We start from the raw sequence: 23,170 nt of genomic DNA, 5'->3' as shown, positions 1-23,170 counted from the left end.
GCTGTCTCCACTAGGCAACGCTGCCGATTGACTTAGCTCAGGGGCCTTTTAATTGTGCCTAGACTTTGTTCCTGTAAAACAGGCTGGCAGAGAGAGACGGTGCCACTAGCCTTTGCTCTCGGACACCAAAGGTCAAGTCCCTCTGCCACAGGCTCCCTGTGTGACCTTGGGTGAGTCACTTACCTTTTCGAGGGTCAATACAGACTGTGAGCTGCCCAGATGCTACAATGACGGGCTCCATATAAGTACCCAAGATAGGCAGGTGAGCTTGAAGGAGGAGGCTAATATAGATTCTTATGGGGTCTGGGGGAGTGTGATCTAGACCATGTTCCCTTTAGTTGGGCCTGAGTCTGATCTTGTTTACACCCCTTTCACCTGAGAGTCCCTCCTTAGCGTGCCCTGAGTAACGCCGGGCTCCCAGCTGGAGCAGTGGGAGCCAGAGCAGATCCATTGGCTCTACACGACCAAGGTGGGCTTGGTGGCTTTGCTGAAAAAGCCCCCGTTTTGTCTTTTCCCTGCTGATCCCCACGCGTGGCAGGAGGCCTCTGGTGTGGGAGGCTCTTTGTAAGGCTGCCCAGGGCCGCCCGGGGGGGGGGGCAAGTGGGGCAATTTGCCCCAGGCCCCGCAGGGGCCCCCACAAGAATATAGTATTCTATAATATTGCAACTTTTTTTTTATGGAAGGGGCCCCCAAAATTGCTTTGCCCCAGGCCCCCTGAATCCTCTGGGTGGCCCTGAGGCTGCCTCGCGTGGCCAATCAGGGCATCAGCCTAGAGAAGGCGTTTGATCGCGGAGCCAGCCAGGGGCAGAGCTGACATCTGCCCCTGTGCAGGTGCTGGCGATGCCGGAATGGCTGGGGCTGTGGTCACGTCCCTACACGCCCAGGTCTCCATTTGCATGTGGCTGGACTGCCCCGGCATGCAGGCCGAATGGGGGCATATGTTTCCCCACCGGTTCTGCTTTCAGGCTCACCCTGGCTGCCAGATTGACTCAAACGCTCTGCTAAAGCCTCTCACGCAGGCAAATCGCTTCCCTTGCTCTGTGCGTTTTACATGTTTGTTCAGAAGGCGGGTCTGGGGGGGGGGCAGATGTGGTCGGAAGGCGGAAGCTAATGTGGCTTGTGGGTTATGTCGGCACCGGTCAGGTTCAGTCTTGTTCTGTGAGGGTGAAATTAACCCCGAGGGCCACAAATACCGTCTGCCACGCTGAGCCGCATCGGGTGGGACTGGTTCCAAGGCCTCCTGCCCCGGGGTCACCCTTACGGAGTATGCTCCCTCCAGACCCGTTTGCTGCTGCTAGTACAGATACAGCCAGCGTTGGCTTGAACCACGGGGATCTGTACATAGCCACATAGGCATTCACACACAAATATGCACACACACATGCAGGTCACACATATGCACACACAGGCACGCACCCACGTAAACACACATGTGGACACACACAGGCATTCGTACCCACACATGCACACCCACAAACACACCCCTACACAAACCCACAGCCTCTTTGTCTAAGCTTTGGCTTCATTCGGGGACTACCGTGCTTACCGTCAAATGAGTCATACCCCCTCCGGCTCTGTGTTCGTCCGTCTTCCCCATACTAAGCAGGGTCAGGCCTGGCCAGCATTTAGCGAGCAGAGCTCCGCGCATGCTACAGGAGACGGTGGTGGGAATCTAGTAAGTAGTGCTGTACTCTCTGCGTTGGCGTTGAGTTAAGGAGGCCAGGAGGCTCTCTGCAGCTGGAAATGTTATCTCATTTGGGTATGTCTACACTACAGGATTAATCCGAATTTAGATAATTCGAATTTGGGAAACAGGTTGTATAAATTCGATTGTGCGCGGCCACACTAAGCACATTAATTCGGTTTTTAACCACATTAATTCGGTGGTGTGCGGCCACACTACCCCATTACTTTAACCACAGTAATTCGGTGGTGTGCGGCCACACTAACCCTAATTCGAATTAACAAAATCGATTTAGGCGCTACTCCGCTCGTCGAGGTGGAGTACAGAAATCGATTTTAAGTGCCCTTTAATTCGAATTAACTGGCTCTGTAGTGTGGACGGGTGAAGGGTTAATTCGGATTAACGCAGCTAAATCCGAATTAAAGTCGTAGTGTAGACCAGGCCTCAGGGACGAGTCCTAAAAACCCAAGGTCTTGAACACCTGTGGTCATGAAAGCTCCTCCGTCACCTTTTGTAAAAGGAGGCACGTTAACCCCAATGTCATGGACAAATTCCAGTGTCGGTAATGACATCTTGCCTGCTGGTGCAGTTTGATCTCTCCTACCTAGGCTTGGCAGGCTGAGGTTTTTCTCGGTAAATGGCAGTAAACATAGATTTCACAGGCCACACAAGCACTGACGAAGAAACAGCTCCGTGCAGGGCCGGCTCCAGGCACCAGCTTAACAAGCAGGTGCTTGGGGCGGCCAAGGGAGAGGGGCGGCATCTGCGGCAATTCGGGGGCAGCAGGTCCCTCGCTCCCTCTAGGAGCGAAGGACCTGCTGCCGCCGCCGATCGCGGCTTTTTCTTTGCTTGGGGCGGCAGAAATGCTGGAGCCGGCCCTGGCTCCGTGGACGCTAATTGAAATGGAGAGCTGGGAAAATGGAGTTTGACACCTTACGGGGGGTCCCACCTTTATGTGTATGAACCGTGTTGTAATGCTGGCCGTAGGGGCTGTATTTAGATCGCTTTAACTTTGGGGGTCTGACCATCTACTGGCCTTAAACAATTATTGTCTGACTCCCTCGCCCTTGATTTCCCACAACGGTGAACATTCCAAGCGATGAAAAAAAAAATGCTTAAAACTCATAATTTTGCACAGCTGTGACCATTTAAATGGATAAAAACCCGCTTAAAAAGAAACATCAATATTATCTGTCGCAATTAGAAAAAAAAATCAAACGCAAATTCTGCCAAGCCTACACATACCACGTCGCCTCCTGGGCTGTGGCGTTGCTGGGAGCTGTTGTGCTCCACCGCAGAGGTGGCTGCGTTTCAGAGGCAAGGAAAGCAAGGCCTGTGGGCAAAGATGCTGAGAAAACGCCTGACAATGCATTTGTTTTATGTCATGCCTTAGCAAACGCAGGCGGAGGCCCATAGTAAGCAAGAAGGGCCAGCTAGGGTGTGTATTCACCAGCCATTATGCGCACACCTCGGGTGTGCTGGCCACTAGCCATGTACTGGAGGCTGGTGTTTGCTATGCATTGTATGACAGTAGCGCCTAGAGGCCCCAGATGAGCTCAAGCCCCTGTTGTGCTAGGCGCTGTACAGACCATCGTGAGAGCTGGTTCCTGCTCCAAAACAGCCAAGGGAGTCTGAGATGAGAAGCAAACGCACATCGTGAGGAAGGGCCATGCGCAGCAGGTCAACGGCATAGGTGACACGGCTCCTAGCCCAGTGCTCTCTCCACTAGACCTCACTACCTCCTAGAGGCACTGCGTAAGTGACTGCACAGCCAGCGCGCATCACTGTGCTTATAACATGGGCTAGCTCTTTTTCATATTAAAGGGTTTGATTGGAAGGGCGAAACAATCCGTGCTATGCAGGGGATCAGATGGGATGCTCGTAATGGTCCCTCTGGGCCTAACCGCCCTGACATTAGTTGGCAGGATTTGGTGCTTGCAGACTCGGCTCCTTAGCCTTTGGCTTTACCTGCCGCGCTTACCAACGGCACCAGGCAGGAGCACACAGGGTCTCTAGTCCCACGGCACCACGATCTGGGCTGCGATCGTCCAGGCAGCCTGAGGGAATTCGGCCCCCAGCTCCCACTGAGCTCAGTAAAGCAGGAGTCTTTGTGCCTAGACGGTGCAGCCCTCAGGCAGCTGGTGAGCGGACACACACAGACCCCGGTGCACTCTGGGAACACTGCAGCGAGCGAGGGTTGTGGGATCTAGGCCATAGTTTTCAAGCCGGCTCAGCTGGTGCGATCCAGGCCATCCTGCCCCTAGGGGAGATGATTATGGTCCTTCCAACCACTCAGCTCGACCCAGACACTTGCCAGCCAGCCATCGCCAAGCCCTTGTGAGAGTCTCTATCCCTCTTTCACGGGCTCAGGGCCGGGATGGCCCAGAGTCCCAAAGGGCTTTCGCTGCCTAACTTCCTTTGGAGTTCTGGGCAGAAGTGACTTGACCAAGGACCCGCAGCTGGTATGTGGCAGAGGCAGGACCGAACTCCACATCCTTCCCATGCCTGCAGCAACTGGGCCGTTTGCCAGTGAACCTATCTGGGTGTGGCGCTTCACCTCCAGGTTGCTGGCTTGCGAGCAACCAACCATCCAATACTGACGCTGCTCTGGGGCTCACATGGACCGAGCCAGCTGCCCTGAGTCCAGCATGGTCGGAGACACGCTGCCCCCTAGTGAAGGTGGTAGGGGAAAGTTGGCCCTTGCTCTCTGGGTGGGATCTTCCATACGGATGGGGCACCACAGAGGGGATCTTCCCCTGGCCCTGCTTTGGTGCTTCAATTGCTGCTCTCAGCTACTCCGCTGCAAACTTCCTTTAAGTCACAGCAGATCTCAGCCCACGGGCCATGGCAAAGTCAAGCTGGCACAGGTGGCAGCCCTGGGTACCAGGGGCATTTCCCACTGGATTAGTCCCAGAGCTGGATACGCCACAGCCTGGTTCTTTGTGGATTCCTGTCCTCCCACCCTTGGGGAACCCCCGGGGCAAACGAATGCGAGAAAAGACAGCGATGCTGGGGCGGGAGGGGGGGGTCCAGTCTTGTAAACAGAACTTTATTGGCAGGGGGAACTCCAGAGTTATACAGAGAAGAGTTTACTGCTGTAGCATGCATGGCCTGCACAGGTTAAAAGGAGAAAGGTCACAGGGGGGCACAGGTCACAAGAGAACTTGCATCGTACTGGACCACTCGTTTGGCAATGGGTCGTCTCCTTGAGGGCTGCATGCCTCGCACACCTTATTTACAGAGGTGGGGAGCGGGGCCGGCTTCCCCTGGGGGCAGCTGGAGACGCCCGCCCCTTTCCGCGGAGCCCATCACAGCTGTCTTGTCCCCCTCCACGTCACCACGGTCCCCTCCCCTCTTCCCCCAGGCCTGGCTCTGCTCCCTCGTCAAACTCCCCGGGGTGGGGATCCGGCCCCCCAGCCTCCCTCGGGAAAGCAGGGGCCTGGCTGGCGGGACCCAGGCTCCGCAGTGGGCCGGGGCAGAAGCCCCGCTGAGCTGTCACCGTCTTCCCAGAGCTTCGGCTGCCATTTTAAGCTGGCCTGGGCAGCGTGTGGGCAGGATCCATCCAGGTGCAGGCTAACTGGGCTGGCAGCCCATGCGTGGTACACGCAGAGCCCATGGGGCTGCAGCCCGTGCGTGGTACACACGGTGCCCATGGGGCTGCAGCCCGTGTGGGTGTACGTGGTGCCCACGGGGCTGCAGCCCGTGTGGGTGTACGCGGCGCCCGCAGGGCTGCAGCCCGTGCGCGGTGTACGCGGTGCCCACGGGGCTGCAGCCCGTGTGGGTGTACGCGGCGCCCATGGGGCTGTAGCCCGTGCGTGGTACACACGGTGCCCACGGGGCTGCAGCCCGCGAGGGGGTACGTGGCGCCCACGGGGCTGCAGCCCGTGCGTGGTGTACGCGACCCTGGTGCTGCAAGCCCTGTCAGCTCTGTGGTCTGATGGGGTGCAGGGTACCTGGGGAAGCAAGTGAATCCCCTCCACCCCCTTGTGGACTTTGCACCCCCAGCGAAGCTGGGAGAAGCAGCTGAGCATCGGGGCGAGCGTCTGAACCAGCCCCATCCCCCGCAATCTTCACTGGTCCCCACGGCCCGGGGAGCAACGAGAGCCGGTCCCAAACCCCCAGCTCTGAGCCTCCCTTGGGAACGATGAGAGCTGGAGGCACCCCGGCAAGTCGCAGCTGAGGCCCGGAAAGGCTGGCTGGGTGCCCGCAGGGGGCAGCGCCAGGCACGCACACAAACATGCCAATGCATGCCCACGTTATCGCGGGCTCCCTGTGCCCGCAAGTGCCGCGCCGTCTCCGGGATCGGTGCCAGCAGCTAGGCTCCAATCTGTGCTTTAGAGAGAGGGGGGCAGGAGCCAGACTTCCCAGAGAGCCCCTTCCCCGCCTGGCCGCGGGTGGGTGGAGACGGGGACCTTGGCAGGGGAACAGCAGGGGATCTGCTGACAACGCCCCGCCCGCTGCCCTGCCACAGCCGGAGACGCTCCCGACCCCTGGCCCGAGAGACGCCTCCGCGCGGGAGGGATTGTGCAATTTGTAACAGAGGAAAGGAAAGAAAAAGAAAGGCCACCTCCTCCCCCGCCCCATAAAACAAAAATACAAACAGGCCAAGATCCGATCCTGGAAACCCCCACGGAATCCGCGCCAAACCAGAGCAAGCCACACACCTGGGGCCCCTTCCCGCCTCGCGGTCGGTAGAAAACCAGCCCCCAAACGGGTTTAAAACAACAACAAAAAGATTGTGCTTCCTATTGTTCCAGAGACATACGCCCCCTCTTCCTGTCCTCCCTGGGGGGACTCCACAATCCCGAAGGCTACGTTTGTGCCAATCCTCTGCCCCCCCACGCAGTCATCTCCACCACAGCGAAGGGCTCCTGTTGGAATCGGGCGGCATGTGACCGACTGCGTCAAGGCACGGGGGCGATGGCGGCACAGTGCGGCTGTGGGAGGCAGCCGGGAACCGTTTCACCAGCCAGTTCAGAGGGGCTTCGTTAGGGCTGCGGAGGGGCTGGGGGGGGGCAGTATCAGGAAATGCCGTAGGGAAGGAGGATGGTCGGTTTTGGGGAGCGTAGCGGTAACCTCGCTGCAGTGTCAGCCCAATGCCATCCGCTGGCATCTGCCTGGCAGGGCTTCCCAGGGTGACGGGTAAAGTGCTGGTCTGTCTGCAGAGAGGCAGCCGGATGGGCCATCGGGGAGCCGGGACAGATCGGCCCCAGCCAGGCGGGAAGAGAACATCCCCCCCGCAGACCCCTGCGGTCCCCTCTCTCTGCTGGTCCACCAGTGGAGCGGCCACTGGCACCAGATCCCAGTGCTAGCTGGGCTGGCGGGGAAGCCAACCGCCGGATTCACTGGAGGTCGCGGACCTTCCTGCCCACGCAACAGAAGCCCTGTCCTGGGATAGACAGCGGGGGTCTTGCCCCCTGACAGAGCAGGGCAGAAGGGGCGCTGCACCAGCCCCATCCCTGCCAGCATGGGGCAGAAGGGGCGCTGCTCACCGCAAGTGTAGGAACGGGCCCAGCCCTTGCCAGGTGAGGCCAGAGGGGGCACCCAGGCCCTGTGCCCTCCCAGCAAGAGGCAGAGGGGGACTTCGGGCACTGGCAGTGTCAGATGGGGGGAACAGAGGGGAACTCTGGCTTTGGCCCCCTCCCCAAAGGAGAGAGGAGAACTCTGAGATCCCGGGGAGGCCGCTCTGAGCCCGGGGTGTCAAGGAGCAAGTCACCCACTCATTAGAAGACCTGACACCCCCACCATTTACAGTACAAAACCGAGGAGGTGACGAGCCGGGCAGGGCTGGGGACACCCCAGGTTCACCGGGGCCTTTTCCAGCCAGCTGCCTTCCACCCCCTTGCGCTGCTTTGTTATCTCTACGGTGATGACGAAATCCTGCGTGGAGGGGCCCCAATCCTGCCTAGGTCCCACCGAAAAGAAGGAGCGAGTGGGGCAGGTTCGGGGAGAAGAGTCCAGGGAGGAAGCACCAGCTGCCAGAGCAAACGCAGAGACCCCCCCCCGCCCCGACCCCACAACCGGCTCCTCTCCGGCGCCCCCTACGGTCATTTGCTGGAGACACCTGGGTCTCGGGCGTGTCTCCCTGGATGGGAGCGAGGCTCCCTATGCTCCGCCCCCTCCACTGAAACTCCGCCCCCAAGAGGAGGCTATAAAACCAAACCACACCCCCTCCCCGGCCGGCTCCTATTTGACGGAGGGAGTCCGCTCGATGCCGTACTTGAGGAGGTGGCTGAGGTCCGTGAGGGTGTGCTGGCTGCCCAGCGTGGGGGCCCGCGGGGGCCCGGCGTGCCGGCTGTACACCCCCGGGTTCTCCGCGCTGTTGAACGTGTGGTTCCTCTTGAGGTGGGCGGCCGCCTTGCTGGCCGCGTTGTTGCTGTTGAAATTCAGCTTGTCGGGGTTCCAGTGGCTGCCGTCGGCGTAGTCCCCGGCCTCCCCGCTCGGCGCCGACACCACCCGGCGCCGGTCCGGGCTGTCGTGCGGCGTGACGGGGAACTCGCCGCAGGAGCTCCTGCCCAAGCCGGGCCGGTAGGAAGGGGGCGGCTGCTGCTGGCCCCTCGGCCCCTCGCCCCGCTCCCGCGCCCCGCTCACCGGCAGGTAGTGCATGTCCACGGAGGAGTCGCTCGCCTCGTCCTCCAGCTCTTGGTCCATGAGCATGGAGTGGCAGATGGGGATGCCGCGCCCGGCCCGGAGGTGGTGGGGCACCTGGGCGTGGCTGGAGTGCAGCAGGATGACGGAGGAGCCTGCGCAGGGCGGCTCGCGGATGGAGGCGTTGATGAGATTGTGGCTCTGCTCCCAGCTGCAGTTCTTGAGGTTGCCGGGGCAGCGCTTCTGCTGCAGGGGGGTCTGCTCGGGGGTGGGCAGCACCCCCGCGTCCAGGTCGTGCTGGCTGACCTTGATGAGCCCCTTGGGCCAGCCGTTCTGCATCAGAGGGGCCAGGAGGTTCTCGGGCTGGCCCCCGCGGGCGCGGCGCTCGCCCAGCCGGCTGACGCTCACCACCGACTCGCTGTGCGCCAGGATGGTCTCTTTGTCCTTGCGGCGCGCCAGCTCCTTGCGGTCTCGGTGCCCGATGAACCAGCACACGCTGAAGCCGGAGATCACCGCCCCGATGACGAAGGCAGCCACGGAGGAGATCACCAGCAGATTCACGGAGACCAGCCCGTCTGGCTCCTCCACGAAGCTCTCGGTCACCAGTCCTAGGGGGAAGGAGGAGCGGGTGAGCGCGCGGGGAGCGGGCACAGCCAGAGCCAGGCTGCCTGGCATGTTGGCACCGTGCGTCCGCCCTGTGCGTCCAGCAATCAGAGAGGTCAAAGGGCGGAGCACGGCTCACACCAGGATCACAGTGCCAGCTGGGATCTGGCAGCGTGAGCTTCCCCACAGCCAGGGCTGGCTCTAACTTTTTTGCCGCCCCAAGCAAAATAAAAAAAAAAGCAGCACCGCCCCGCCGAAACACCCCCCCCCCCCCCCCCCCCCCCCGAGCGCCGCCCCGCCCCCCCCAAAATTGGCCGCCCCTTACAAGGTGCCGCCCCAAGCACGTGTTTGGTCGGCTGGTGCCTGGAGCCGGCCCTGCCCACAGCAGTGCCCTGCCCAGGCCAGCTGCTTGTCCTACCCCGTGAGTTCCCCATGGCAGCTCCCTCCTCCCCCCGCCCCCCACCAGCGAGCCCGGAAGCGCTTACCCTCACACTCCCCGAGGTGCGAGGTGCTGCCTCCGGCGATGTCCTGTTCGAACACAGCCCTGCGGGACGGCCACAAGGAAGGAAGGGATCAGTCAGAGGGAGGAAACGGGTCAAGGCTGCGGTGCTACCTGGGATTTGAGCATGGCTGCTGCCCGGGGGGGTGGGGATGCCATGCTGAGAGAGGCCAGTTCATTGCTGGCTGTGTGCTTCCTGCTCCGGGAACCAAACAGGGTCCGGCTGGGTCAGCAATCGGGTTGGAGACAGCAAACCCAGAGCCCGAAGAGGAGGGCACTCTCCCATTTGAGCCAATGCAGGGCACAGTGTTGGGGGGGGGGTTGGGAATAGGAGGGGGGCTGACTACACCCCTGCAGGCAATGCAGACCCCAGTGTAGTGCTAGGGGGCGCTGTGCCACGGGGGCCCCTGCAGTCGGTGGTGCTAGGGGCCCTGGGCTGGGCTGCTGGGAGGCCCCGTGGCAGCTGACACGTGGAACCGAGTCTGGTCATTACGGATCCCGGGACATTTCTGCGCCAAGGCCAGGAGCCAGCCCCAGTGCCCTGGCCCGATTCCTGAGGAGGAGGGAATTCCGTCCTCCACCCCCCTCCCCTGCCCCAGTGATGCCCAATGGAAATGACACGCCCCTGGGGGGAGGGTCGGGGGGCTCAGCACGGTCTGGGCCGGGGAACGCAGCAGCAGAAGGTTGGATGGGAACAAAGGGCTCAGTGCTCCCAGGGGATGGGAGATGCTCGGTGGATGGTCCCCCATCAGTGCTCCGGGTCTCAATAGGCCCCACTGGCAAATCCCTCCCCCCTCTGAAATCTGGGGCTTGGGCCGTGGAGCACCCCGGGAGGGAGCTACACCCCAGTACACCCCGAGGGGCTGCTGGCCTCTGAGCATCTCTCCTTTATCCCCGGACGCCTAGCAAGGGGCAGGGACACGGGGTCTCCGGAAGGGAGAGGGCTGAGATGCTGCATGAGGAAGAAGATCCCAGGATCCTTTTGGCAGCAGAACTCCGGGCAAAACCTCTCACCTGGGCACCGAATTCCTGCCCCACCTGGTGGAGATCACGGGGCTTGGGTGTGAGATGAGTTTGCTGGTTCTCAGCCGAGCTGTTAGTAGGGTCTCAGCGTAAACCCCACCTGTGCAATCAGTGGTGCCCCAGGCTGGCTGGCTCAGCAGAGACGCCAAAGACACAGGGAGCTGGCCCCTCCAGATCGGAGTGGAGGCTCATCCCACAGCCTGGGCTGCCCCAGCTCTGCACAGGTCCCCGGTCTCTAGGGCTGTTAACCCAGCACCACCTGCAGCAGCCAACTCCCATCAAGGTGGCTCCCCATCCCCAGCCCTGGAGGGGTCCTCGCTGGCCAGCGTTACCTGGTGCTCGTTTCCAGGAAGATGCAGGAGCCCTCGGGGGTCCAGCCGCAGTAGGGGTCCCGGCTCCCGAGGCAGTTCCTGAAACCCGGCAGGAAAGGGGGGCTGGTTAGAGAAGTCCATGGTGGATCGCGGGCGCCTGGTCCGCAGTCAGGGTGGGACAGTTCACTGGTGGGGGATTTCACACCTACTGTGCCAAATCTATCCCTGATGTAGGCCCCTTGGAGCCAGCGAGGTCACATGGCAAAGATATTATTGGCTCATGGGCTCTATGTAAACCTGGATGTGACTCGTGAGAAGGCTGCATCTGGGGCAGCAAAGAAGCCATGCTGACTATTAATAATGAAGGAATACGGGCTGGCATGTATACAGGCAGTATGGGCCGGCCAGGATCTCAGGACGCCTGGGTTCTCGTCCCAGCTCTGCTCCTGGGGGACCTGGGGCAAGCCACTTCCTCTGTTTCCCTTCCCATTTTTTGTGTTGTCTGTGAGCCCGTACGAGCAGGGACTGTCTCTCGCTCTACGCACAGCACCTGGCACAATGGGGCCCAGATCTCTGGTGAGGGGTCCAGATGCAGCCGCATACAAAGAATAACCTCCAAAAAGCTCCATTACACAGCCCAGCACTCCCAAGATAGGAGGCGGCCGCATTAATGCCTGTGTTACCTCAATCCAGCGCCCTAGTGCGTCTGCGTTATGGGCCCGTCTTTAAGGATCACACGCTATTTTTAACACAGGGTCCCCTGCTTCATTCAGCTCCCGGTCAGCTCGCAGCTCCAGGGGACGGAGGGCACGTCTGCTCAGGTGGGCAGCTGGCCATCGACCGAGCTGGAGTTGATGGCAGGGAAGGGGCCCAGAATACCCCTGGAGGCCCCCTCTTGCCCACCCTATGCAGCAGAGCCCGGGAGCTGATGGACAAAGGCTGCAGCTGGAGGTTGGGAGAAATCCCCCCCCCACACACATCTGGTTGATCCTTCAGTGGTGGTTGTCCTGGAAAAATCCCGCGCTGCCCTGGGCTCAGTCCATTCCCAGCAGCCAGAGCTTTAATTTGCCAGGGGTCAGGTATTAAGCCGAGACGTTCTGAATAACTGCGTCTCGGGCTCTGATAATGAGGCAGGAGAATGTGGTGGGCAAGGACGCGGGCACCAGCCCTCGGGCCCCACCACGTGTGACGGATGGCATTACTTGCGGGGCAGCTTGGCTCCTACAAGGGGAACTTGCCCTCCCCCCCCACAAACCACAGTCCTGGGACAGCGGGGACCAGAGATGGGGAAAAGGCTCTGGGGCAGAGCCAGGGTGATCCCACGTTGCGGGAGGGTGGGTTTGAACCCCTCCTGCCCCCGACGTTATGTTCATGCCCCCACCCCAAAGAGAAAGGTATAGCCAGACTGAACCCCCAAACAAGTGCTGTCGCCATCTTCTCAGGGGTTTCAATGCAAAACCAGGGAGAAGTTTGTGTGTTGCGGGGGAGGCGTACTAGACGGAAACCCCGCCCACAACCCCAAACCCCGCCCATTCACAACCCCAAACCCCGCCCATTCACAACCCCATGCCACTGAGCCGTGGTGGCAAGAGCTGAGAACGAGAAACTCACTTCATGCAGCCCGAGTGCTGCTGGCATCGGGCAGTGGGCACCCTCACCACGCACGGGGGGAAGGCCAGCAGCAAGGACCCCGTGGCTTTGTCCAGCTCCATGCCCAAAAGCTTCCTTTCGTCCTCGTTGTCTCGGCCGCACCTGCAGGCAGACCCGGGGGAAATCTCAGTCCGCCCCACGTCCCAGAGGAGAGCCCGCCCGCCCTGACCCTGGGCTGCCACTGTGTGGAGTGGCCAGCGTGCGACTGGGACTGGTCCCCAGGAGGGCACGGGGCGGAGGGACCTTTTGCATCCTTCCTAACGGACAGAGAACAGCACCAAAGCCCCACGCTCCTCCCCCCACCTCTGAGAAAGTGCCAAGTCAGGCAAGGAAACCGAGGTCCTTTTGTGCTGCAGGAGTTGGGGGTGTCCCTCGATGGACTGTGGGGAGGGATTCACTCTGCATCGCTGTCAGGGAGGCCTGAGACCCGGCGACTGATTGCGCCCTGCGTTGGGTGGACATGGAGGGGAAGGGGCACGAAACGTGAACTTAGGGTGACCCGAGGTCCCGATTTTATAGGGACAGTCCCGATATTTGGGGCTTTGTCTTATATAGGCTCCTATTACCCCCCACCCCCATCCCGATTTTTCACACTTGCTGTCTGGTCACCCTACGTGAACTCAGAGTGCGTGTGGGAATCGGACCCCCTCGGAACCCAACTTCTGCACCAGGGCCTGAGAATTACGTGGGAGACCATGACAGAGACCTGCCCGGGCAGGTCTAGTACCCGTGTCGCACCATCGGCTCACTCGTTCACCACGGGGGGGGGGGGGGGCACGGGGGGGGGCTCTGCCGAAAGCTAAAAACTCGCCGATCGTCATGGTCAGGGCGAGATGTTTGGAGAGGAAGCCGTGGGAGAGAGATGTAACGTGGAGGAGATTTAGCTTTGAAGTGAAGCTTGTCTGACTGAATCAGCCGCCCTGAGTTTACTGTCTCAGGCCTGAGGATTTACAAAGACTCAAGTACCCCAAGAAAAGTCTCGGACTAGGGGACCCCCCGGGGCAAGAGACAAGAGTCTGTAACTGCAGGAGAAGAGAGGGCTCAAGATTTTATCCTTTGCGGAGGCATTACGCTAGCTCCCAGGTTTCTGGGCTGGACAAGTGCTGCACAGACTGACTGTTTGGGTGAGAAATACACCTCTACCCCGATATAACACGACCCGATATACCATGAATTCAGATACAACGCGGTAAAGCAGTGCTCTGGGGGGCCAGGGCTGCGCACTCCGGCGGCTCAAAGCAAGTTCGATATAACGCGGTTTCACCTATAACGCGGTAAGATTCTTTGGCTCCCGAGGACAGCGTTATATTGAGGTAGAGGTGTACCTTGTTAGACAGGAAAGCAGCGTGTTAATAAGTATAGCCTGTAGACTGGGTTTTAGGTTTTTCTTACGTTTCCAAATCCTTGTACTTGCTGCTATTTGAGTCTCTGTCTCAAGCTCTGTGCAATACACTTCACTTTGGGTTTGCTACAGACACGTCTACACGCCTTGCGCTGAGGAGAGGGCAGAACCAAGATGAAACCAGTACCCTGGGGTGCCCAGACGCAAGGGCGTGGGCACTCCAGTGCACACGGGTGGGAGCTGGGGAGTGTAACACCGGATAGTTGGGGAGCGTTTCCCCGGGTGGGCACAGACAAGGCTGCTGTGAGAAAGCCGTTGTGACTCACCTGAGTATCCCAGGGACTCGGATCCATCTGTCCAGGTGCTTACCCCATGCCCATCCCCGTGGGATTTCCCGTTCTCTGACTGGCACCTCTGGGTCCCCAAAGCCCAAACCCCTCCATCCTGTTTAACTTCATTCCCAGCCCCTGGGCGCCATTGTTCCGAGAGCGCTAGCCGCGCCCAGGCCGTGTCCGCGCCTACCTGCCGGGGTGGTAGGTCTCGAACTCCTCCAGGAGCAGGCTCTGGCTCCCGGCGCTGACGGCTGAGGGGCTGGCACTGATGTTGGGCTTGATCAGGAACTTGAGGACGGTGCCGGTGTTGGAGCCCAGGAAGACCACGGTGCAATTGCCCCAAGGCCCCGCCGCACTGTCCACCACAATTTTACGGAGCTGATACCTGCAGAGCAGGGGATGGAAGTGGGGTCGCTCGTTATTGTTCATGACGGCTGAAGTTCAGGAGAAGCCCCAGAGAAGAGGTGATGCCATCAGGTGTGGGGGAGCAGGGCAGGAGGAAGGGGAGATGCGGTAGTGTCCCGGGGTTAACACACCTAGCGTGGATCAGACTCTGTAGCTAGAAAAGACCTGCTGAGTTACCACTTACTGCCCTCCTGCTAGTGTGTATGGGAAATCTACGTCCCCACCCAAACCCAACCCACATCGCAACCAGAATCCACCCAGATCCTCATGAGAACCCAACCCAGATCTCAAACTGAACTTGATCCAGATCCTAACCAGAACCCAACACAGATCCTCAACCAGAACCCACCTAGATCCCCATGAGAACACAATCCAGATCCCCATCAGAACCCAACCCACATCGCAACCAGAATCCACCCAGATCCTCATGAGAACCCAACCCAGATCCCAAACTGAACTTGATCCAGATCCTAACCAGAACCCAACCAGAACCCACCCAGATCCCCATGAGAACACAATCCAGATCCCCATCAGAACCCAACCCAGATCCCAAATGGAACCTGAAGAAACGACAGTCCAAGAAGGCGTACACACATCTACACACCCACCCACACCTACACACACGCACACCCCAGGGATCCATACACACGCCAGAAGCCCGTGCACCATACACCCAGAGCAGAAATGCACCAATCCTACATGCATTCCGGACACAATCCCTCTCCACGCACAGGGACATCCCTGCTTCCACACATTTACACACTTGCAGATCACGTGTAGGCACAGACACCCCTGCACCACTCCAATGGCTTCCTTGCTATGGGACATACATCCACACATCTCCAGGCCCAGACAAACAGACCCCCAAGAAAGGCCCCCGGAGGCCGAGCTAAGGCCAGGCAGAGGAGAGGAAGAGATTTCGGTGGGTATCACAACCTCTGCAGAAAGCTGCAGCTAAAACAAGAGGCTCCTTGTCCCTTCCCCCACCCCTCTCAAAAGGGTCAATTAGAATAAGTTTTCTGTTGTCTCATTACAGCTGTAATTATCAGCACCAATGAGCTCCGGCTGTTTTGCATTTTCACAGCACTGGTACCATGGGGTGAGGATTGGGAAGCACTCCACTCCCCACCCCTTCCTGCTCCCTCCCGCCGGCGCGCCATCGGGGCCCGGCTGGCGACCGCATACCCCCTGGCACGTGCACTTGTCCCCGTCCCCCCTGCCGCCTGCATATGCACCCCCAGACGTGCGGTGCAAGCTCCCCACCACACTTCCCCTTTCAACACCTCGAATCCCAGCGAGTGATGCATCTGCCCATCAACACGAGCCCCCAGAGCCTCTGGTTGGGAGCTTCTGGCTTGAGAGCCAGGGAGTGATGCTTGATTAATTCCACATAAAACAGCAATTAAGGCAGATTTAATTAGAATGAGGCAATCTCGGCAGCAAAGTTTAGAAGATTTATCAACCCTCTTGGTGCACTCAATCCTCGCACAGGCACATGCGCGTGCACACACACACACAAGTGCACATGTAACACCCACCCACTCACAAATGCACATTTACACACCGGTACACATATTTGCAAGAGCATGCATACACCCACAAGTGCATGTGTACACCCATGTGCATACAAGTATACATGTCCACGTGGCCACACACTCACGACTGCACACAAGTGGACACGTACACACATACACACACACAAAGTGTGCATGTACACACACAAATATATATGTATATGTGTACACACACTCAAGTGCACATGTACACGCACAACTGTAGACATACACTCGCAAGTGCACATGTACGCACACACGTCCACACTCACAAGTGCACACATACACATGCATACACCCACTCACAAGGGCACATGTGTACATACAGAAGGGGGGGGAGGGATAGCTCAGTGGTTTCAGCATTGGCCTGCTAAACCCAGGGTTGTGAGTTCAATCCTTGAGGGGGCTATTTAGGGGCAAAAATCTGTCTGGGGATTGGTCCTGTTTTGAGCAGAGGGTTGGACTAGATGACCTCCTGAGGTTCCTTCCAACCCTGATATTCTATGTGCACATACACACTCAATTGTATGCATTCACACACTTACACACTCACAAGTGCACATGTTTACACACACCCTTCATATAATTTATCTCCCTCTAGCGAGAATCGTAGGATCTCAGGAGGTCATCTAGTCCAATCCCCTGCTCAAAGCAGGACCAATCCCAACTAAATCATCCCAGCCAGGGCTTTGTCAAGCCAGGCCTTAAAAACCTCTAAGGAAGGAGATTCCACCACCTCCCTAGGTAACCCATTCCAGTGCTTCACCACCCTCCTAGTGAAATAGTTTTTCCTAATATCCAACCTAAACCTCCTAAAGTGTCATCCGCGAACTTGCTGAGGGTACAATCCATCCCATCCTCCAGATCATTAATGAAGATATTGAACACAACCGGCCCCAGGACCGACCCAGTCGGCTCCAGGCAGCTGAGACAGGGGAACGAAGGGGGAATCCAGTCCTGCCTAACACTCAATCCGAGCACCCTAAACACCAGCCCAGCCACGCCTGTTGGCTTCCTGCTCCTGGCTGAGCGGGCGGGTCTCTCACCGAGTCATGCTGCGGACGATCCACGGAGCGTGGCCCAGGGACGGTACCGACTCGTCCATCAGGGGATGCGTCTTCACGAAGTTGAGGATCTCGTCCGGGAAGGAGTTGGAGGAGTTATAGCGCATGCCGGGGGCTGCGCAGCACCCGGGCCTGGGGGCAGAGGGGGAGGCAAGGGCTGAGCGGCACGTGTCTCCCCACCTCCCGCCCGCCAACCTCGGCCCCTCCCACCCCTGTGGGTCCCTCCCGGAGGGTGCAGCTGCCAGCAGTGCCCCGGGGGAGCAGGAAGCCGGGGCGGGGGGGGCGACCCCGCCTACCTGAGCAGGGGCGTGACCAACGGATCACGAACGGATCGTTCCCGCTGTCGCCCCCCTAACCCCTGTGCAGGGGCAGGTCCCGAACCCTCGGTCTGACTGCATGGGCCACATGTGACTCTTGTGTAGTCAGAGCTGGAGGTGGGGGCGGTGAGGGGGACACTCTAAGACTCAGGGCCATGGGGGAGGGGGTGATACTCTAAGACACAGGGCCTCCGGTGGGGGATGGGGTGGCAACCCAGGACTTGGGTGGGGAGGGGTGACATCTCAGGACCCAGGATGGACACCCCAGGACATGGGGACTAGGGTGGGGGAAGGACACTCCAGGACAGAGGATGGGGAAGGGGAGGGACCCCCCAGGACACAGGGCCCAGGGTGGGGAAGTGGAAGGACCCCCAGGACAGGGGAGGGACCCCCCAGGACACAGCGCCCAGGCTGGGGGAGTGGAAGGACCCCCAGGACAGGGGAGGGACCCCCCAGGACACAGGGCCCAGGGTGGGGGAGGGTTGATAACTGGCCATGCTCTCTGCGTGGGGCGCGCCGCTGCGGGGTCCTGGCGATACACATGGGCCGTTGCCCAGGGCACGGGCCGTCCACTCACCGCGGCTTCGGCACCAGCTCCTCCGGCACGGGAGTCCAGATGGACTCGGGGGATTTCTGCTCCCGGAAGCGCCCCTCAAAGACAGACGCCACCTGTGCCATGTCGAAGGCGCAGACCGCTGAGCCGGGGATGCTGCAGAGACACGGGGGCCATGAGAACCTTGTCGCTGGCCCAGCCTCCCAGCACCCACTTCCACCCTCCTCCCGCCCGGCCGGGACCCCCGCGAAGGTCACAGAGGAAGTTATGGGCCTGGGCTGAGCAGCTCACTAAGGATTTGGGTGAATTTTCTTTGGTGTCCCGTTGGTTCTTGTCTGGGGTCGGGGCTGAATTCTGCTTTGACTCTGCGCTGATCCTTTGGTGGGTTCTGTTTGGGATCTAGTACCGCATGGGATCTGGTTTGGTGTCTAGGCCCGGCTCTGTTTGGGATCCATTTGGGGTGGGATTCTGTTTGGGATCTAGTTTGGTGTTTGGGCTTGATTCCGTTCAGATTTGGTTTGGTTTCTGAGTCTGGTTTTGCCTGAGATCTGCTTAGGGATATGAGCCAGGTTCTGTTTGGGAGCCAGTTTAGGTTGAGCTCTGGTTGGGATTTGTCTTGATGTAGATTTGTTTGGAATCCTGTTTGGAAACTGGGCTGGGTTTTGTCTGGGATCCAGTCTGGAGCCTGGGCCGGGTCCTGTCTGGGATCCAGTCTGGGCTGGGTTCTGTCTGGGATCCAGTCTGGAGCCTGGGCCGGGTCCTGTCTGGGATCCAGTCTGGAGCCTGGGCCGGGTTCTGTCTGGGATCCAGTCTGGGCCAGGTTCTGTCTGGGATCCAGTCTGGAGCCTGGGCCGGGTTCTGTCTGGGATCCAGTCTGGAGCCTGGGCCAGGTCCTGTCTGGGATCCAGTCTGGGCTGGGTTCTGTCTGGGATCCAGTCTGGAGCCTGGGCCGGGTTCTGTCTGGGATCCAGTCTGGAGCCTGGGCCGGGTTCTCTGCACAGCTACTTAGCTCCCAGTCCCACAGAGCAGCATCCTCACCCCTCGGGGGACCCCTGGCCTGTCCCCGTCCATGGCTGGCACCTACATCAATGTGGCGGCAGGAGCTGGGGAGGTCTCTGCAGCCGGCACGGCTCAGGGTGCTAACAGGGCTCTGACAGGCGGGGGCTGCGTGTATGCGGCTGCTTTCCCAGGCAGACGTGGCTGCGGTGATACAGCCCTGCAGTGACGTCACCGCCCCGGGAGGGCAGGTGTGATGAGCAGCGAGTGAAAGGGACAAACCAGAGGTGCCCAAATCCTGGAGGGGGCCGAGCTGCCTGCACCTCTTGGTGGCTACTGCCAAGGCTCGGGGGCAGGTGGGGGGGTGTGGGATGGCTGGACTGCGTGGCTCAGACAGCAGGAGCAGGGGCGGGAAGCCTTCAGAGCAGCCAAAAGGCAGAGAAAAACCCATTCTCTGCCCACTGCCCACCCTGGGCGGCTCTCGCCATGGCAGATTTGTTACCAAAGCTACCGCCAGACCTGCAGAGCTGGGACCCCCCACTGCACAATCAGCCCTCGCCCCCTGGCCCTGGACTCAACGGGCAGCGCATACCAATCGCCCGCAGCCATCAGGGCTGTTCCCGGGCCTGTGACGGGAGATGCCCTGGCCTCCCCGGAGAACGGGGGGGGCACGTCTGGATTTTTCTCCCTGCCGCCCCTGTGGGTTTGCATATAATCCCAGCCATGGAATTTATCCCCTGTGGGTGAAACTGACGTCTCCGTGGGTTCCCATGGTGCCGCGTGGCAGGAGGATCCCAGTGGGCTGGGCTAGGGAGCGGATAGGATTTCTATCCAGAGGTGGTAGCCATAGGCGCCGACTCTGTGGGTGCTCCGGGGCTGGAGCACCCACCGGCAGCTCCCCATCAGCTTCCCCCCGCCCCCCCCCCCGCGCCCCCCCCCCCCCCGGCGGCCCCCCCCCACCTCCCCCCCCCCCCCCCCCCCGTGCCTCCTGCCAGCCGGCGGGCCCTGCCGATCAACGCCTCCCTCTCCCTCCGCAATCAGCTGTTTCACGGCGCGCAGGAGGCTCTGGGGGGAAGGAGCGAGGATGCAGTGCACTGGGGGCAGAGGGTGGAATTGGACGGGAAGAGGCGAGGTCGGGGTGGAGTGGGGGCAGGAAGAGGCAGGACGGGGCCTTGGGGGAAGGGGTGGAATGGGGGCGGGGCCTGGGACAGAGCCAGGAGTCGAGCACCCCCCCGGCACTTTGGAAAGTTTTGAACTGGGTCAGGAACTCACGGGCACAAGATCGGACCTGAGAGGAGCTTCAACCTCCCACCCGGCCTGGTGTGAAATATGCACGGTGACCCCCTAAATCACCCGAAGCCCATTGCACGGCTGGTGGATGGGAGGGACAGTCTGAGCCCAAGCCTGCCTGGGCTAGTGCCAGGAGCAGCTCACGATGGGCCTGATACAGTGCCAGTGCCAGGCAACGGGAGTCTTTGAGCTCTGGATCGGGCCCGAAGCCGGGTGTGCAGGCGTTTTCCCTGAGGCGCAGCGGCCTCTCAGCGAGGCTGCATGGAAAATCTGCTGCGGGGGTGCGGTGGGGGGGTGTGGTGTTTGTTGCAGACCTGATCCCAAGCCGAATGGAACGAATGCAAAGACTCCCACTGACGTCAACGGCCTTGGATCTGGCCCTCAGGGCTCGTGCAGGGTGTGTGCACAAGTACATGTGCGAGGGTGTGCACGTTGTGCACATGCGAGGGTGTGCACAAGTACACGTGCGAGGGTGTGCACGCTGTGCACGTGCAGAGACTGCGAGTGGAAATCCAGAAGGGAGGACGGACTGATCCGCACCCGACTGGGTCAGGACGTCGGGGTTCTCTGCAGACGTCCCGTGACAGCCACAGGCCCAGCGCTGAGCTCCGCTAGCCTGTGGGAGCTTTGCCCGGGCAGACTGCAGGATCGGGTCCCCAAGCTGGCCGGGGCAGACGCCTGCTCCTTTGGGAAGGCGGCGCTGACGTCAGCTGGGGGCGAAATGAGCAACGGGGAGAGCCCCCCAGCTGGACACGGTGCCCAGGGCCCCTCCCTTCCCCGTGGCTGAGGAGGACCAACCTGTTGGAGGGCGTGGAGAAGACCGCCAGCACCACGGGCCGCCCGTCCAGGTACAGGATGTCCGTCACCGACTGGATGACGTTGAAGTAGAAGTGTGAGTCCCCCGGCACGGAGCAGTTGAGCCGGGCCTTGAGGAAGGACGTCCACTGCTTCTCCAGCACGCGCTGCGAGCCGCCCTGGTCGTTCTTACACACCCGGGCCACCCGGGCCACCACTACCTGTAGCCGGGACGGGGGCGTCATGGGGAGGAGGCACCCACCACCGCCACCCTCCCAGCCCCGCCTGCCCACACCGGAGCGGCTCTGCCGCTCACCCCCCGGCTAGCCAGTGGCCCAGGATCATGGAGGGGGGAAGGGAGGGATTGAGCTTTGCGGGGGCGGAGCGTGGCTAACACCCATGCAGCGGTCTCTGTGCGCCCCCCTGTCACAGCCTGGCCTGAAAATGCTCCTGTGGGTGGATCTTCTGTCCAACCCATCCCCAGGTCCCAGGCCAGTCTTTAAGGCCTGGCACGGGGACGGCAGTTTCTCTTCTCTGGTGGCGCATGGATGCCAGCACCCAGGATCTGCAGAGCTGTGGGCACACGGGGGGAGCTGCCCCTCCAGTCTGGCCTGCAAACGGGAAGCCAGAATGGTGCCAGCGCCCTTTCGCTCGTGGCTCGGGGTCCACAGCCCCCCTGACTCCAGCTCCAACAGACCCACTGGAGATCAGGGCCCTTGGCAGGTCTCCCCCGCCACCCGGCAGCCTCACTCCCCGAGGGCGCCCTGGACATTCCCTGCCTGGCTCTACTTTGCTACAGAACCCCCCCCACCTGTCTGGAACAGCCCCAGGGCGAACGCCCCACCCTCCCAGGCTGCAGCCTGTCCTCCACATCTGACCAGAACCTGCCTCTGCAGACATGCGCTGGGGCCCGTTGGAGAGACAGCAGGGTGGAGCAGGGCACGGGACTGGGATTTAGGAGACTTGGGATCTATTCCCTGCTGCGCCACTGACCAGCTGGGTGACCGTAGGCAAGTCACTTCCCCTTTCTGTGCCTCTCCTTCCCCTGCCTTTGTCTGGCTCGCCTGCTTACACAGTATGTGCTTTGGGACAGGGATTGTCTCGTGTGTGTCTGTGCAGCGCCTTGCACCGCGGGGCCCTGATCTCAGCTGGGGCAGGGACTGTCTCCTCCTGTGTCTGTGCAGCACCTTGCACAATAGGACCCTGAGCCCAGCTGCTGCCTCCGTGTGCTGCTTTGAAACTAAGGCAATTCTCCCAGTACTTTGCCCTGTAAATTCATATACACTGGTCAGAAGCATCCACTGCCCACAGAGCCATCGGTCGTCCATGTGCTCCCCGAGGCCTGTGATCGCCATTCTCCACCCCAGCCTGTCCCCAAGGCTTCCCCCAGGGAAGTGAAGGAGCAGAGCAGAAGCCGGCTGGGCGGCCCTGCCCCTGGAGAGCGCTGGCTGCGTCTGGGCCACGCAGCCCGGGAAGGCGCCTCACCTTCTCCAGGTAGTTAAACTCCATGGCGATCTCCCGGAAGAAGAAATAGACGTGGCTCTTCCACTCCACAGCGTGGACAAAGTAGGGCTCTGGCGGGAGAAGGGCAAACGCAAGGGATCAGGGCCTAGCCACAGGAAGCGGGGAGGGGGTTGGGGGGAACCCGATGAGAGCCAGCAGGGCGTGTTCCCTGCGGGGCACCCTCGCCCTGAGACAGGGCCTGGCGTGAGCGGCCCAGGAGCGGCGTAGGGGGAGCTGCCACGGGAGCCTCCAAGATGAGCAACTTTCTAAGGCAGCCGGTAACTCAGCCCCCACATCAGATCCAGCTTGGTCCCCAGGAAAGAACGGTCTCCCCCTCCCCCACCCCACTGGGAATGGCCTCTGGGCCTCTGCAGGGACGGGAAACCACCTTTGAACCACTTGGAGTCATGCTTGACGGTGCGCAGAGTCGGGCTGTCCCCCAGGCTCCGGTAGATCACCGTGTCGATTGCCAGGAAATCTGTCACCGTGGCCGTGAACAGCATCCCGCCTGCCAAGGAGAGAGCGGAAATAAATAGATCGATAGATATTGGGGTGATAGATAGATATTGGGGTGTGTATGGAGATAGATAGATAGATAGAGGGGTGTGTATGGGAATAGATAGATAGATAGATAGATAGATACTGGGATATGTATGGGGAGA

At 60.4% G+C, this 23,170-nt stretch overlaps 1 protein-coding gene across 1 annotated transcript in view; it reads right to left on the bottom strand.

The window, feature by feature from the left end:
* Positions 1–7,797: 7,797 nt before the first annotated feature.
* SEMA6B (semaphorin 6B) overlaps positions 7,798–23,170 on the bottom strand; it is a 33,573-nt gene continuing 18,200 nt past the window's right edge. The window contains exons 6-15 of the mRNA XM_026655069.1: positions 22,897–23,016; positions 22,491–22,579; positions 21,009–21,226; positions 17,949–18,080; positions 17,037–17,186; positions 14,223–14,417; positions 12,320–12,460; positions 10,730–10,807; positions 9,361–9,419; positions 7,798–8,880 (exon numbers count right to left, since the gene is read on the bottom strand). Of these exons, the coding sequence (XP_026510854.1) occupies positions 7,871–8,880; positions 9,361–9,419; positions 10,730–10,807; positions 12,320–12,460; positions 14,223–14,417; positions 17,037–17,186; positions 17,949–18,080; positions 21,009–21,226; positions 22,491–22,579; positions 22,897–23,016 (2,192 nt within the window). The 3' untranslated portion in view covers positions 7,798–7,870. The remainder of the gene's footprint in view (positions 8,881–9,360; positions 9,420–10,729; positions 10,808–12,319; positions 12,461–14,222; positions 14,418–17,036; positions 17,187–17,948; positions 18,081–21,008; positions 21,227–22,490; positions 22,580–22,896; positions 23,017–23,170) is intronic.

This window comes from Terrapene carolina, unplaced genomic scaffold, assembly GCF_002925995.2.
Source record: "Terrapene carolina triunguis isolate 2854851 unplaced genomic scaffold, T_m_triunguis-2.0 Scaffold194, whole genome shotgun sequence".
Taxonomy (NCBI): domain Eukaryota; kingdom Metazoa; phylum Chordata; order Testudines; family Emydidae; genus Terrapene; species Terrapene triunguis.
This window is presented reverse-complemented; position numbering and strand designations above follow the sequence as displayed.